The sequence below is a fragment of the Sturnus vulgaris genome, chromosome 6, assembly GCF_052056855.1.
Source record: "Sturnus vulgaris isolate bStuVul1 chromosome 6, bStuVul1.hap1, whole genome shotgun sequence".
NCBI classification, from domain to species: Eukaryota; Metazoa; Chordata; class Aves; order Passeriformes; family Sturnidae; genus Sturnus; species Sturnus vulgaris.
Genome location: NC_142248.1, coordinates 32,873,384 through 32,889,081, shown reverse-complemented (window position 1 = coordinate 32,889,081; position 15,698 = coordinate 32,873,384). Strand labels below are relative to the sequence as shown.

The window sequence follows — 15,698 nt, the reverse complement described above, 5'->3', positions numbered from 1 at the left end:
ACCTATCCCCAGACTAGAGATAATTTCAAGGTCTTGAAAGCTACTGGCATCTAATATTGCTTGTGGCAGCTTCAGGGTAAAGGGCAGCAAATCCCTGTAGAAACAAGCAGAAAAGGATAAACCCCACTTGTTAGGAACTCCAGACTTCACTTGGTTTTAGTGATTGGATTGGCTCACAATTTCAGCTGTGTTCTGCAAAGCCGTGGTTGGTAAGGAATTCTGGACTTTGTGGCAGCCTGGGTTGCTCTGATTTCACAGAAGATCACCAGCTTTTGTGGTGATGCTTCATGCCAAAGCACTGGTTTAATCACTGTGTCTTGGCTCTGTCCTCTGAAAACAGCATGAATGCCTCTCACCTGAGGGGAGGCCACAAGGGTTGAAGTATCTTCCCACTAAAAGTGAGGTGCTGCAAATTGTAATTATTTTAATTAGAAAACCCAATCTTTTTCATGTTGAAAGGATTTGAAATCTTTTTACTTTGTGTTTATCCATCTGTTACTACTCCACTTCCTCTTTTAAAAATGTCTATAAGTGTAAGGCATGGGTACACAGCAAGGCATAGAGGGATGAGGGAAGGAAGACCCTGCCTGGGGAAGGGTGACCCCTGGGTGAAGGGACAGACAGTGAGGAAGTGCTGCATGACACTGAGAAAACACATATCCCTCTAACTCTCCACTCTCAGACTTCTGAGTACTTGGTTTCTGGAAAAATGCTGAAAAAAAAAAGATTTCTGAGTTTCTCAGATGTTGGCCGGGTTTCACTGAAGCACACCCTAAATCTCAAGCAATTTAACAGAGCCTTTGCTCTTCCAGTAAACTGTTCAGGTTTGCCTCTTGCACAATGATGATTTGCTAACCCTGTTCTTGCCTCAATTCCCATTTTAACAAGGACTAGAAAAGCCAGTCCCTAAATGATAACAAGGAATGGTGAAGGATCATTTTACAAGCTTTACAAAATGTTCTACATGGTACAAGGAATTGTTATAGAAAAAAACTTGCCTTGTGAGTAGGAGGTCTCTGCTACACAAATGCACACCCCAAAAAAGCACAGGACTGCAGACCTATCTGTTGACAGATGAATGCAGGGGTCCTATTTCTGACCTTTTTAACAGATACATATCTTACTGATGTTTTGTGTTCTCCAAGGATTCTCTGTGCACTGCTGAGAACTCTGTTGTCACACTGACATAAACTGATATGTTCCCTGGCTTATTATTTTTTCATGAAAGATATGAGGTTTAAAGGAGGAAAAGGGTCCATGTACCTTCTGCATTTTTTATTATTTTATATGCATGAATATTTCCCTTTTCAAAAAATCTGGTTTTATTAATGGGGCAGCAGCTTGCAGACCAGCCACCAAGTCAACTATTACCTACAGGTAGGTAATATATCCAGGCAAAAGTTTTTTGAGAAGAGCCTGTCAGCCCTGAAAAGCTGTTTCCAGCTATTCATAGATAATTTACTACATCCCTGTTCTCAGGCCTCTACATTCACCATCACAAAGAGCTCCTATGAGCTGCCAGCAAATGTTAGGTCAGTGTCTTTTTATTACTTGCTTCTTTCAGAAAATTATTCCCTTTTTATCTTGTCTTTTGACAGTAGCCTAGAAAATCACATGAACCCTCTGAATGTGTATTTGACACTCAGAAACAACATCTATAACAGGAGTGAATAGAAGAACTTTTCTTTCTTTCTTTCTGAGACTCTTTCTCAGGCCATGATCCTTTTTGCAGGAAAACAGATGTGAGCATATTTTCTCTGTCACCAGCCACTTACTAGAAATGCCCAGTTCTATTTTGCATTTGGGCTGCTCTTTGCTGTGGTGAGAAAGAAATCTTTATAAGGGTCCGGGGGTTAACTTCTGTCCATTCTATAGGGTCTACACACATGCAGATAGCTAAATGTCTATTAACTGATGAGGGTGAGGTGGAGCATGGTTTCTTGTATGCAGGTAGGAGTTGTGGCTCAGTACTGTTGAGCTCAGCTGGCTGCAGAAGCAGCCCTGGGAATAGTGGGGGACTGTCTAGGTAAGTTATAGCACACTGCACCCTACCCTAGACAGACTCTTCCTACTGTGTGACCTAGCCAAGTGACTAATGTGACTGCCTTGTAAACATATCCTGAATCTGCTTTCTCCTCCTAAAAGGAAATAACTACTCTAAAAGTCATGTAAGTTTATATAGAGGAAGTCAAAAGTCTACAACCAAGGCACAATCAGGCCTGCTGCAGTAGGGAGGGGGTAAGTAGGTGAGGTATTGCTGCAGTGTGCTAAGCACAAGGACACAGATTAGAGGAGGCTGCAGACATATGGGTTTAATCACACAAAGGGGCTCATCAGCTGCTGATCAAACCTTGCACTGGTGAAAATGACATTACAAGTTTTTCCCATCTCTGTACCCATTTTTCTTGGTATTTCTGTGCTTAGCAAACAAACACTTTGTTTTCGTTTTAAATTTCAGCTAAAGAACATACATTATTTCAGGACTACTTTCCTTGACAGATTCCCCATAGGTGACTAAGTGCTTTGAGTCACCAACAAGCAGCATGTTGTTCATTAGTAGGTTTGATAAGTTGCTACCAGGTATGTGTGTGTATGTGTGTGTGTGTATGCTTAAAGCTTTAAATAAATAGTTAACTCAGGGCCCTTCTTCCTCCCTGCCCTCCTAGCCTCAGTTCTGTGCCTCTGTTCTTTGTGGAAGCAGCCCTATGGACAAAGCTTCCAGCTGCAGGGACAGCTGTGCTTGTGGGGTGATCTGGCCCCATTGTAGACACAAGCATCTGAAATACCTTCTGGTCTGGCAGGCTGGAGGGTAGCAAGGAAACAGAGGGGTCTGTGCTGGGACTGGGGACTAGGGAAGGGAAGATCAGAGGGGAGGGCAAAATGACTGTGCCAAGGAAACAATGAATCCAACTCACCTGCTGACACAGTAGAACGCAACCAGTTTGAAAACATCCTCAAATACAAGGACAGATCCTTCCAGGTACAGGACTGGTGAAAAACAGAGAAGACAGTCAGCAGCTGCTTTCTTTGAGCTATATGATAAAAAAAAACTAGGTAGGTTTGGCTGGCACGTCTTGTGTTCTGTGACTGTCCAGTAATTGCATGGATTAATATGACAAAACATGAAGAACTGGCTTCAAGTGGCCAAATGCAACAAGATTCTTCAGGGAGACGCTAGAGAAGAAATGTCTCAGCCTGGCTTTCTGAAAAGTTAGCTCAAGATATCCAAGTGTTGTGACACTAACAGAATCAATGGGAAGAAAAAACCTCCAACGTCACTTGCAAAGGGATTGTTATGAGCCCATGTGTCCGTAAGGATGTGCATATCTGCAATACATACAGGGCTGACCTTGTGACTTTCCATGCTGGAATCTGGTTTGGTCTGGACGGACAAAGTGCTTTGAAGAAAAAAAAAAATAGAAATTACTGCTTCATTACTCTGTGTGTGGGCTCTGACCTGGGTCACACAGGCAGTGTGAGCACAGCCTATTTGTATCTCTTCTGTCTTCTCCCTCCTGTGGTGTTATTCAGTGACTGCACTCTCCTTTAAGTGGCAGAGTACAATCCACCATATTGCAGAGTTCTTTAAGATGACCTTTATAATGACATGCATTTGGGCATTGTGTAGCCCAAATCTCACGTGTTGCTATAGAGCTTTTGGCTTTTAAACTAGAAAAAAATTCACTGGCCGGTGAGGAAAGTTTCACCAACCGATAACCCAAGGCAGAGAGAAAGACCTGGATCTGCAGGAGAGATGTGTCCATCTTTGCTTCAGCCTTATAGTCTCACAAACTCTATGCCTGTTTGTGCACAACACACCCCCACAATAGACACTGACAAGGGAAAGGAAATCTGCAGTGGATTCTCAGAAATGTCCACTTACTGGTGGAAAAGAACCATCCCAAATCTACACTCCAGAGCTGCCACAGGAGCGTGCCAGGAGTCTCTGGGGAGCAGCACCAGCTCCCACCCCCACGGCACTGCCCACAGATGCTATGCATCTTCCTTCACACTGTACTAGCCCACAGGTCAGAGCTGTGGACACAAAACTCAGCTATTATGATTCAGCTTCCTCAGTCAGCCGTGATTCACAGCCCTGTGAGCCATCTCCAGCCCCTTGCCATGCCTGCCTGGTGGTCGGTCTTCTGCAAAGAAGGGCCTCCAGCACCTACAGGAAGCAAGCATCCCCCTGGCTCTCCTCTCCCTCACCTCTGTGCCCTGGCTCTTGTTTTCCAGCCAGAAGATAATCCCCTTGCAAGGAAATGCTCAAGATTGTATCTTTTTCAGATTTAAATCTCATTCCCCAAACCAGGAATTTCCTTCCTTTACTTCTCCCTTTGTTCTAGCCCATGCCCAGAAGGTTGCTATTTTGGGCTGAATATTCCAATGTAGGCATTTTTTATAGAAGAAGGCCATGTAATTCTCAACAGTCATTCCTAGCATCAGCTTATGTTGGATCAGCATGAACAGTTCAATTTCAGTGTATGCACCCATACCAGACTGCAATGTGGAATTTAAAACATACTTCAAGCAAAACAATCCCTTTCCCTCACTTTTCTCTCACAACTGGAAAAATCATGTTTGGTGAGTTTTTTCTTTTTCCATAATAAGACTCATATTTCAGTCAGGGATTATCAAAATATCTACCATGAGCAATTTCTGTAGTTTGAAACCCATCTGCTTTGCCATTCTGACACAGGAAACAAAAATAAAAGACAAAACCCAGTCCTGTTCTGGAGAATGAACCAAAACTCAAGAGTTTGAGTTCACTTGAACCCCCAGCTATTAAATGATGATAGTTTCAAGGGAGTTTTTTTTCTGTCAAGAACCTCATGCTCACTTTGGCATTCTGAGTTGCAGGTATCCAAAAGAGACCAGGCTGCACCTGTACATGCTCACATACATGAGCAAATTGCTTGGATTGGGACTGTCCCAAGTGCCAGGAAGCTCTGCCACTTGGGAGCTTAAATGTTAGACAAAAAAATTATTAGTCTGAGTGCCTCTGGGTCAGGAGTTTCCACATATAAGTGCCTTGCCACCACATAGCTACTTCTCTGCACATATATAGTTAAATTGCATAAAACACCACAAATCACCAGGAATTATACAGCTAGAAAAGACTAGGTACAAAAAAGCTGCTGAAGCTCAAGGACAGAAGTTTTCAGCAGGTGGTATATATAAATAGGACTGTCCCTGCTCTAGGAGTTCATAGAAGGTAACAAAACCAAGCATATTTCTCAGCAGGCTGGAATTCATCATTCAGAGACCCACAGCTCTCCTGGGACATTTTTGGTCAGCCTGCAAACAAGCAAGAACAGATGGAAGAATAGTAAGAATAGTACTTTAGATGTGTCATTACTCGAGGTTCTAACACCATCAGGACCAATACTCAACCCAAAATTTATTCTGAACCATGGCCGTGTCAAGCAGCCTGCACAGGGTTGCCATGGCTACTTGGATCTGCTCCCAGCACAGCACTCGTGGGGGAAGCCTTGCAAACTCCCGTGGGGAACATCTTCCTTGGGAGAAAATTTAATACTTTTCTCTTCACCTGTTTTTTTCTAGACACCTGCTGACACCAGCAGACATCACTGATAAGTAGTGCTTTTCTTTTGGGTGGCAGATGATGGGTTTGATACAGGAACTTCTCTTGTAGGAATGGTTGCCATTCACCTGTGGAGACCATTATATGCATCCTGCTGCATGTTTCTAATTCTTGCAACAACACAGAAAATAACAATTTTGTACAGCTAAAAGGGCTCTGCTGACTGGGACAATATTTCTCTTCCCCAGAGCCATTGCTGCCTTCAAGGCACCCTGCTCTGAGAAGACAGTCAGGAAGAGGTGATTTTCTCTGGCTGTGGGTGTGTTGTGGGTAGCTGGGGACATTTCATTGACATGAGAACTGCTGCTTAGAGAGGGATCGTGATGGTGCCATTTATAGGAACTCATGACTTTTGCAGAATCTGCAAGCAGACATCTGCCAGACTGCTGTAATCCTGATGAAAAGTGCGAAGAAAAAAATCACCTTTCTTGGGCTTGTAAAATTAGATCCAGGGCACCTGAAGAGCAAGGAAATATCTACATCTCGCCATAACAGTGCCAGAATGTCAAGAATATCATCAAAAGCAAGAGAAAAAATAGGCTGGATTCTGTGAGCCAAACATATTGCCACAGCATATTGAGTTTTACCTGATATTTAGAAGCCCATTGAAAAATGTCACCTTCACGAAATAAAAGGGGAAATGTGTAGATCAGTGGGTAATTTTGAGTAGTCTGAAACAAGGAGATAATAATTAATTGACGTTTTCTATGGGTGACAGAAGCATTAGCAACATGAATCAGTGGTTCATTGGTGACTATACTCTGTTTTTGTAGCCTTTGGCAACTTAGTAAATGAACAGAACATGGCCAGATGAACTGTTATATGTATTTATGATTGTCTCATCTTCCACTTTCAAACGCCAGCATGCTCTGAAGAGTGTCTTCTTTAGGCACTGTCTGGAATCTGTATTCATGTTCCCTTTACTCTTTGGATCTCCCCACCATTGCTCCATCTAGATGCAGATGTCTTTGAGTCACACTGTCCCTGAGCCTTCCTTTCCTCTCCGATTTTTCCCCACAGAATCGTCTTTGCTAGTTCCATTGTTCTGGTCACACGGACAAACCAAGCCAATTTCCATCTTATTGCAAGCTCATGGGACTCAATTACTTCAGCTTCTTCTTCTCTAGTGGCACTGTTAGTGCTATCCACTTGGTTTTTCATTTGTTTCTGGTATCTGTGTAGTCCTTCAGGGACATCTGAATTCAAAGACACAAATTCCTTATTCTGCAGCAGTTATGTTGACAGAGGCCTACTGAGAACACCATTCTCAGAAGTCCTGCCTGGATGTGCTTTGATGCTCTCATTCTTCCAGGTCTGGGAAACTGAGATTTATCATTATGGGTGTGATTCCAGTTTTCTATTTCAGTTTTCAGACTATAAATCCATAGTCTCCTAACAAGAGGTGTTTTTCTCCTTTGATATAAGTCTCTGGTTTGATACCACAGCTGCCATGACCTTTGCAATGAGCAGCACAGGGCAGCTTTGCTGCTGTTCTGCTACCCTCAGTGAGTAAACCTTGCTATGAGAGGGATCACTCCAAGGCAGAGGCTTCCAAAATTCCTACTCCCAGACACTGGCAGTTCAAGCTGTTGCAGGTTAGCAGTTTCCTGCCACTGGGGAATGAGCCCTGGGTATTTTAATGGAGTGTTACAGTGGCTGCTATAGCCCCAGTGCTGAGGCTGTTGTTTCTGTCACGATACACTGTGCTTGTCCTACCTCCTGTGCTTTGCAGAAATGTGTGAGTGTGATGTACTTCCTTCAGGTTGTTGTTTCAGTTCCCCAGTTCTGACCCTTATTCATGCAATTACCTCGTAGTGATTTTAGGAGAAAGAATTTCAGCTGGATGTTGCTAAAGAAGGGAAATTTGGACTTTATTGGTAGAAGTCCTTGGTGTGTTTATGGTACCTTTCTGCAACATATCTGTTTGGAAGTTTCTAGTATCTGTCTTTAGCATTGTTTCTCATGTTATTTCTTGATGACCTTGTGGACAGTACTGTATGGCCTTCTAATGCTGTGTTTCTGTAAAACAGATAAACTGCCACTGTTTATCTGTTTTCTCTTTTCAAGGCCTTTATATTTATCCTGTAATCCGATGCCTCTGCTTCTTCCACATGATGTTGAAGCTGTAGTTTCAGTTTTGGTTGCACAATTCTAGACTGTCCTATTCAACTTATATCTGTTTTGTCTTTCTTGTCTTTCCTAGTGTTCTTTACTTAACTGCCAGTTTTCCTGGCTTTTTTCCTCATCAGGGAAGGGCTGAAACTTCCCCGGTTTGAACTTCTGCCTGAGTCTCCTGTTGTGTATCCAACTCATGCTTTTTCAAAAGATTTCAATTTTATGGCTTCCTACAGAGTTTAATCTTTCTGGCCATGATGAAAAAAATCACTGCTCATGGCAGCTCCTGGGATATTGGAACTAATGAATTATGAAAGTGATAAAGTGTTAATGAGCTTGGTTGTAGAGTACAAGAGAAATCTATTTTTAAACTATGTTCTTCAGTAAATATAATTATGTTGTGCTGAACAAAGTGTCATTAAAGAAGACGCAAATCATAGGCTTTTGTACTCAGGCTGGAGCTGAGTAGAAGGGCACTTGGTAGAGATGTTAGTTCCCCTCTATCCTGTGTGCATGTTCTGCTGCCAAGATAAGGAATTGTCCTCACCCCTAACAGCCACAGGGGTCTTGACCACTCCACTGAACTTTGGCTCATCTACATTCACCCAAGCAGATGGGCAGCACCTTGGTGTCTGCTGAGATTTAATGTCTTTAATTCAGCTTAAAATCCCGGTGCTGCCTGGTCTGGTTGTCTCTGCTGCAGGATGCTCCAGCAGGAACGTGTAACAGACATTTTGCTGCTCTGTTTCCTCCTCACTGTGATCAGTGTTTCAGCAGGGGATGAGAAAGTGTCTCTCACAGGTACTTCAAGCACAGCCAACTCAACTAAAAGAAAAGTGTCACTGCTTTCCTTAAAGGTGTCCATGTGGATATCACTGCCAGCTATTTCAGGGATTAAGAGCAGAGCACATGCTGGAGAGCGGCTGTTCAATTTCAAAGCCCTTGCCTTAATTGTTAGGTCCTCAACCCCGGGTCTGCTTTCCAGGTATGGAATAAACACCTTAAAGTCTGTAGAAATCCCAGCGTTTCTTCAGCCAGAGGAGATCCAAGACTTCTTCCCAGGGGAATTCCCAGGACCACTTGTCAATATGAGATATAGCTGAAGTTTTAGATGCAGCCCCATAGGGTCTGTTTTTGCAGGAATAAGGGAGGAAACATGGCCTTTCTGAAATACTGAGGACTGAAGGGAGCATCCAGAGGAGTAAGATAACATATTCAATCAGTATGGATCCTGCACTAAGCAGCTGAGCTAGAGCTGGGATCATTGCTGGAGAAGTCACATTTTTGCAGATCATTCAGCATCCACTCATACATTACAATGGCAGTACAAGATTTATGCTGCCCAGCTGCCCATTAAAACTGTCAAGGCTGAGGCCCATGGCTGATAAGACAAACTGGACATAGATACTCGTAAGTTAGTCTCAAAAGGCAAATTTCTTTGGTAAAACTTTGTGATGCAAACGAAGCATTCAGATATATAAAAGATCTCACCTATGCCTCATGTAACAGAAACAGTGCTATGATTTGAAATTCTAGGGATTTAGTTCTTAGCAACAGTCTCCAGGTCATATGGATAACAATCTTTATGTGAAAAATGTGTGCTATTATACAGGTGTATTTTATTAAAAAACATTTTTCTCCATTTATTTTGGAGAAAAGTTTATTTCTCTGGCTCTGAGATACATTGTGAAGTACCACAGTGCTGAGGTTAATCATACAGAAAAAGGAAGATTGCTGAGCGTTTTAAGGGAAGCCATCCAGTATTCAGAATCACATTCTGCAGGAGACACTTCCAGGAAGAAAAGCTTTTACAAACAAGACCATTTCCAAGAATGAGTGATGAAAGGGAATAACCCACTTTCAAATGGCAGAGGGCAGTAGGGTGGACAAAAAAAAAAGGGAAAAAAATATACTTCTGCTTCCTAGAGCTGCAATCCCACCTAGTTGCCAGCCAGGTGGAAGAAGCTCTTTTGTTTCCTTCTGACTGGGATAGATTGCACTGTCACTGACTTTGAGGGTCCTACTCAAAGGTCAAAGAGTGAGGTCCTTAATGCCTTCATTTCACTTCCAACAGTATATTATTTACCTCGTTTACAAATCTAAACTCTTGTTTATTAAGCTCTATAAGATCTTTGGATAGCACTGTCAAAGGACAAAAAATAATCATTTGTTTCAGTTTAGCCACTGAGACAAGGGCACTTGTATTATGGGTACTGAATTAGAGTAGCTGTTTTAAAGCCAGTAAGCTTTTTGGGTTGTGTTCAAGGTACTAAGCAGAGAAGGGTAAGACAATATTATCCTAGAACAGCACGCATAGTCTCTAGCTCTGATTACACACAGATTTTGCATTATGCCTCTTGGGAGTGAAAAATAAGGAAAAAAAAGCCAAAGTAAGGATTAACAAAGCTAAGAAGACCCCATGGGCTTCTTTCCAAAGGCTTTCCCTACAATCCTATCAGTTGAAAGCTTAGAGTAAAAATGAAAGTATTTGTATGGAGAGAGAGGAAGTAACTCTTCAGGATGAGAGTTAAAAAAAAAAAAAAGATACCTGCTATAAGCAACCAGAATGTTTCCAAAACAACTTGTAAACCACAGAGAAACCCGGCACTAATCAATCTTGAAAAAGCAGCTGCACGAGTGTTTTATGTTTTAAAATAAGCGGTATGTCAAAGTGATGTGGGACTCAGCTCAAAGAAGGACTTGGTGAGACTTTCTGCTTTCCTTGTGCACATCTGCATTTAGGAGAGAAATGATGGACTTGAACAACAGGTTATAAAATGTGTCCTCATACCATGTTTTAAAATATCCCCCAGGCCCGTGGTCCCTGTTCTTGCCAAACCAAAATTCTGGGCTTCTGGTTCAGAGTAGTCTCCTGAGGGGGAACTCCTTGACCATAACCCTCTTTTCAGGGTTAACAGTGACGTGGATGATGGAGAACTCATCCTTGGAAGACAGACTGATCTTGGGAAGATGTCTAGGCTAGACATCCTTAGGGGACTAGAAATCATTCAGTGTCTTATCTCAAATCAAACCACAGACAGCAGACTAGACAAAGATAATGTCTTATGTCCGTATTACAGCCCCCACAGAGGTGGCCTTTGGTCTGGTACTGCCTGTGGAGGCAGATGAGATCCAGCAGAGAACAGCATCAAAGCAGCACTCCCAGAGCTGAAGGTCGGGGCTGGGGCAGGGCTGCCCAGTTATCCCATGCTGCGGAGCTGACTTGCTCAGTGGGAGGTTTTTCATGCCAAGAAACTGTGTAGGTGATGGCAGAATTTTCTTGCTAATGAGAAACATGCATAAACAGGGGAAATAAGCCCATGCAGAGCCCCGGGTGATGCAGGCAGATTGTTATCTGTGTCTGAGAGAGGCTAATCTGAAGATAACTAGGGTAGCTCTACATCTTACAGGCAGCAACAGGAACCACAATGTTAAGCGACAACATTCGTCAGTCTACTCTCCTTAATGGCAAGGTGTCTGCCCCCCCTGAACAGAGTCCTTTACTCCAAGGAAAGTAGGAGATAAGTCGTGTGCCCAGAGGCCTCCTCAAATGCAATTACACTCCTTAAAACGTGAACCTGAAGGTTAACCACATATTCAGCTTTTTCCAGTTTTCCCTGCTAAAAATGCACGAACATTTACTCATCAATTTGCTAATCCTCAAAAAAAAAGTAGTCTTGGACAAGTTTTGCTGCTGCAATGTATGATTTGCTTAATTGAGATGGAATCAGCCAGTTTTGGGGAAAGAAGGGATCTTCTGTCCCAAGGGTGTTGATAACTTGTTATTTTTTCCAGTACATTTCTTCTTTTTTCAGGCTTGTCAGGCTCAGAGCTGACAACAGATTCTCGCTTTGCCTCAATCACACGCTCCATCATGCAACAATAAAGGAAAACATTCCTCTTAAGTAAATTGGAAAACTTGACTCTCCACAGAGTACCGAAGCTGAGCTGCCTGTCAGGCTATACAAAAAGCATACAAAAGCAGTCTGAATAGCTGCGTTGATACCTCAGTGCTGGACTCTGTCAAGAGCTCAGCAAGCAAAAGGTCTCTCTGCAGCCCAGTAAATACAATACTGGCCAGGATGGGCTGGTGATGCACAGCTGGCCAAGCCCTTTCAGTAACCTGTGCTTTAGCCCTCAGCCTGTAAAATCAGTGCCTTCCTTTGCAAAAGTCAGCTGAATTCATCTTGGCAGGGAATGAAAAGGTCAGCTCCTCATCCTGCTGCCAGCAATGCTCTGCCTCCAGAAGATTGGATGCTATGGGGCAATTTGGCCACAGTTTTGCACCAACTTCCCACCCATCCCCACAGTGCTTTTGCCCTGCCTGCAGCCTCCTCTCCTGGCACCATAAAGCAGTTCTGATAGCCAGCCTGGAGCACATTGGAGGCTCATACAATTATTCAGCCTTACAGGACGTGACTCCATCCTTGGTCACCTGCTGCCCCTTTCCAGCTTCTTGTCAGACTTCTCTCCAGTGTGCCACCACCCTTCCCAAAGTCACCTGTACCCCCTCAGCCCTTTACTACATTTTTCTCCATTCCAGACTTTATTCCACATAACCCAGCATATGGTAACACCTCTAAGGAAGCATTGCTCCACTGCACTGTCCTGCTTTCACACCCCCACATCCATATTGCTCCCTCCTTCCCAGCCATAACCTGCATGAGACCAGAGACAAGACATGGACCAGAGGGGCTGGAGGGCAGGGACACGTGCTACTGACAGATGAGAAATGCCAAGAGCCCTTCTTGTGGCAGCAGTGTCAGCACGAAGTTACAGCCTGAACTCACATAAAACCTGACTCCTTCTCCTCAGGAGAGGGCCCATGCCCTTTTCCACCTACTTTACTCGTACTCGTGGGGCTGCAGTACCTTCACTACTAATTGCTGGGACAACTGATATTTTTTCCGTATACACATAAATATATATTCAGTAAAGTCATATTCTGTAGTGAACTTGAAGATGCTTAATGACCTTCCTGACTGGTAGACAAGTCTCCAGGGCAGTTCATGTGGTGGCTGCCAAGTCAGTCCTCTCTTTGCTTTCTCTCTGAATGCCAGAATGGGTTATCAAAACCTCCCCCCACCTCACATCCCAAAAGCCAAAAAAAGCACCACCTTGATCTTTTCACTCTGTAATGTCAAGTTCAGCCTCTCATCTATTCAGAGGAAATCAAAGCTAAAAATAGTCCTACCCTGCTTTCATGCCTTAGTGTACAGAATTAAGAATTCTTCTTTCCGGTATTGAATGCTGCAGGGTTTCCACTGAAGGAGGCCAACTCTTTCGTTTAAAGTGACCATTTAAAAAAGAACTGCAGTACAATTACTGTGATAAGAGAAGTAACCAAAGATACTTTCTAATGGGCTCTTCTGCCTGCTGTATGAGGAGCCAGAGATTGTTTTGAGAGGTTTAACTTGGGTGGAATGTACGTTTACACCTTGGATTGTCCCATGCCAAATTCCCTTTAATATCTGTGCAACAACAGTCCAGGAGCATTGCAGTGATATTAATGGCACATGATGAAGTCTATTTCAGCCTGCAGCAAGCTCAGCTCTCCAGCATGCCTAAGGGCATATGATTACCTCTGTGGGGCATTACTGGGCCTTTTCAAGTACATTCAAGTACCTGATAGTGTTGACTACAAATCTGCACTGATTAAATAAACTGAGCACATTCTATCTTTCCCTATACACAAAGGGAGACGCTGAAGAAAGGAAGGTTAAGGGTTTTGGGGATATCATAGGTGACACAATAGTACAGCAAATACTTGTTTTACTTATTTTTTCACCACTATCCCCCTGTGAATCTTAGCAGTGTTTCTTCAAGAACCTGGACCTTAGAGAATGGGAAGTGTTTTTGCTGCTCTGCTGAGGCAACGCTTCTGAGAACTGCTGTCTGCCCTGAGCTTGCCCACAGCCTGACTCAGTATCACTTACAGGATCCCTCAGGCTGCCAGGGACAGCAGGAGATCTCTAACCCAAAATTCTGCTAAAAACAGGGCCATCCATGAGAATGAACCAAGTCACTCAAGACTTCATCCAGCCCAACCTTTAAAATCTCCCATGGAAATCTGCAAGTGCTACCCAAAGAAATGTCTTCATCTTAGAAGTCAGGGTCAGGTACACCAGCACATACAACAGTTTATTCACTTTCACCATGAAGTGAAGGATCCCATCTTTCTGACCTCAGTCTGTACTGCAGATTTCTATCTCTTCCATCTTCATTCTAGTTCAGAAGGGATCCAAAATAAATGCAATTAAAATTAATTTTTAAAGTGGCAGATTGTCTTCTTATAGGTTGTTTCCCTGTATCTTCTGTTTTCTGAGTATTACCAAAATTGTAAGGTTTTTCTCTGCATTTGTGATGGTTATTTTTCTTTCTGGAAAAAAAAAAATTCCCTATCTTCACTCTACTTCCTGATTACAGGAAACAGAGTGTTAGCAAAAAGACTTGCAAAACTGAGGAAGCTATTGCAAGAGCTGTCAGCACTTCCACAAAAAATATTCATATCACAAAGTTCATCTACACAACTGGCCACTCACAGTAAAGGAGTTAAATTGTGAGTAGGTTGCAGTAACCAGCTATCCTCCTATTTTTTCCCATGACCTCATTTGTGCAGAGCTACAATGTAGTTGACGTGGGAAAATGCCACCTGACCATACTGTGACATGCTAGCAGCAAGTACTTTAGTCTCCGAGTTTGTTAATCCAGCCTCAGCATTATGTATTAAAATAAACATTAACAAAATTAAACAGGGAAATCTGCCATAAATGACTATATTTGGCCATGTTAGCTGGGCTGCCAGAGGAGTGCAATAGACAAGTCTATTGTCAGCATCTGGAGGTGCTTGAGCCAACAGAGAGCATCTACTGAGTTGTTCCTACTCAGTCTGCCTCCTCTTCCCTGCCCTGTGGGTGTCCTCACACAGCACTGGGATGCACTGACCCGGGCAGGCACACACAGGAATTTGTCTCCTCCATACCTGAGCTCTGCCATCATGCCAGCCATGCCCACAGCCCTCACCTCGGGCTGGCTGGGATGTAAAGACCAGGGCTTTCAGCAGCTTTGTTTAGAGCTAAGCCTGCAAAGACGAACAAAGTCCATCCCCTTGTTGCTCTAATGCCCCTCTGTAAACATGCTGCTGCCTGATTACTGTTGTTTAATTTCCATCTGTTACTGTTACAGGACGTCAGAATGGCTGCACATGACCTTTTTATCTGTGCAAATGGCATTGTCTATAATAAAAAACTGTAAGTTTTTTTCCCATATGTGTTGGGAAGGAGGAATAGCAGTGTCGAAGTGACTGAAGTGACTTTGTAATAATTGTCAAAGTCGACTTTGAGAATTAAGCTTGCTTTCACATCTTTAGACTGCACCTATTTGGGATCATTAAGGCAAGGAAGTATATTGGAAAATCTTAGCCTTTCAGTAATCTTTTCCTCTTGATTTCACATTTCCTAATATCCAACATAGAAAGGAACAACTTTGCTCATCTAAATTTGTTTGGCCTCCCCAGCAAGTCCTGCCTTCCTGCTGCCTCTGTATCTGGTATAACTCTTCTTTCTGTCCTGATAGAGTTTGCTGGCAGATGTTCACTGATGGATGGATGAAGTGGTCACATCCTCACAAACTTTCATGGCAAGCAGGTAAAAGCAGTTGGAGAATTAACCAGACAGGTTAAACTGCTGCTGTATGTTTTACTTGAGTTGTAATCCTTTCCTTAATCCTTCCTGTCTCAAGCATTTTATATCAAACTCCACTCTGCACTTCCTGAGCTCAGTCTGACTTTAAGAAAAGGTCAAATAAGGTGACCAGGGCAGACATTGGATTTCTTTATCAACATCCTTTTTGCTACCAGACCTGCAATTTTGCAGCAACACTCAGTGATTGCTCTTAAACTGCTTTGGAGTGCAGTAATTGCCTGCACCTTTTCTGTCAAGGTGTATTGTAGGTCCTTACCACAAGCTCATACCACACA

General features: G+C 43.1%; 1 protein-coding gene across 1 annotated transcript in view; it reads right to left on the bottom strand.

Annotated features, from left to right (window-relative positions):
* RIN3 (Ras and Rab interactor 3) overlaps window positions 1-15,698 on the bottom strand; it is a 64,429-nt gene that overhangs the window by 22,764 nt on the left and 25,967 nt on the right. The window contains exons 4-5 of the mRNA XM_088166157.1: window positions 2,916-2,988; window positions 3-94 (exon numbers count right to left, since the gene is read on the bottom strand). Of these exons, the coding sequence (XP_088022283.1) occupies window positions 3-94; window positions 2,916-2,988 (165 nt within the window). The remainder of the gene's footprint in view (window positions 1-2; window positions 95-2,915; window positions 2,989-15,698) is intronic.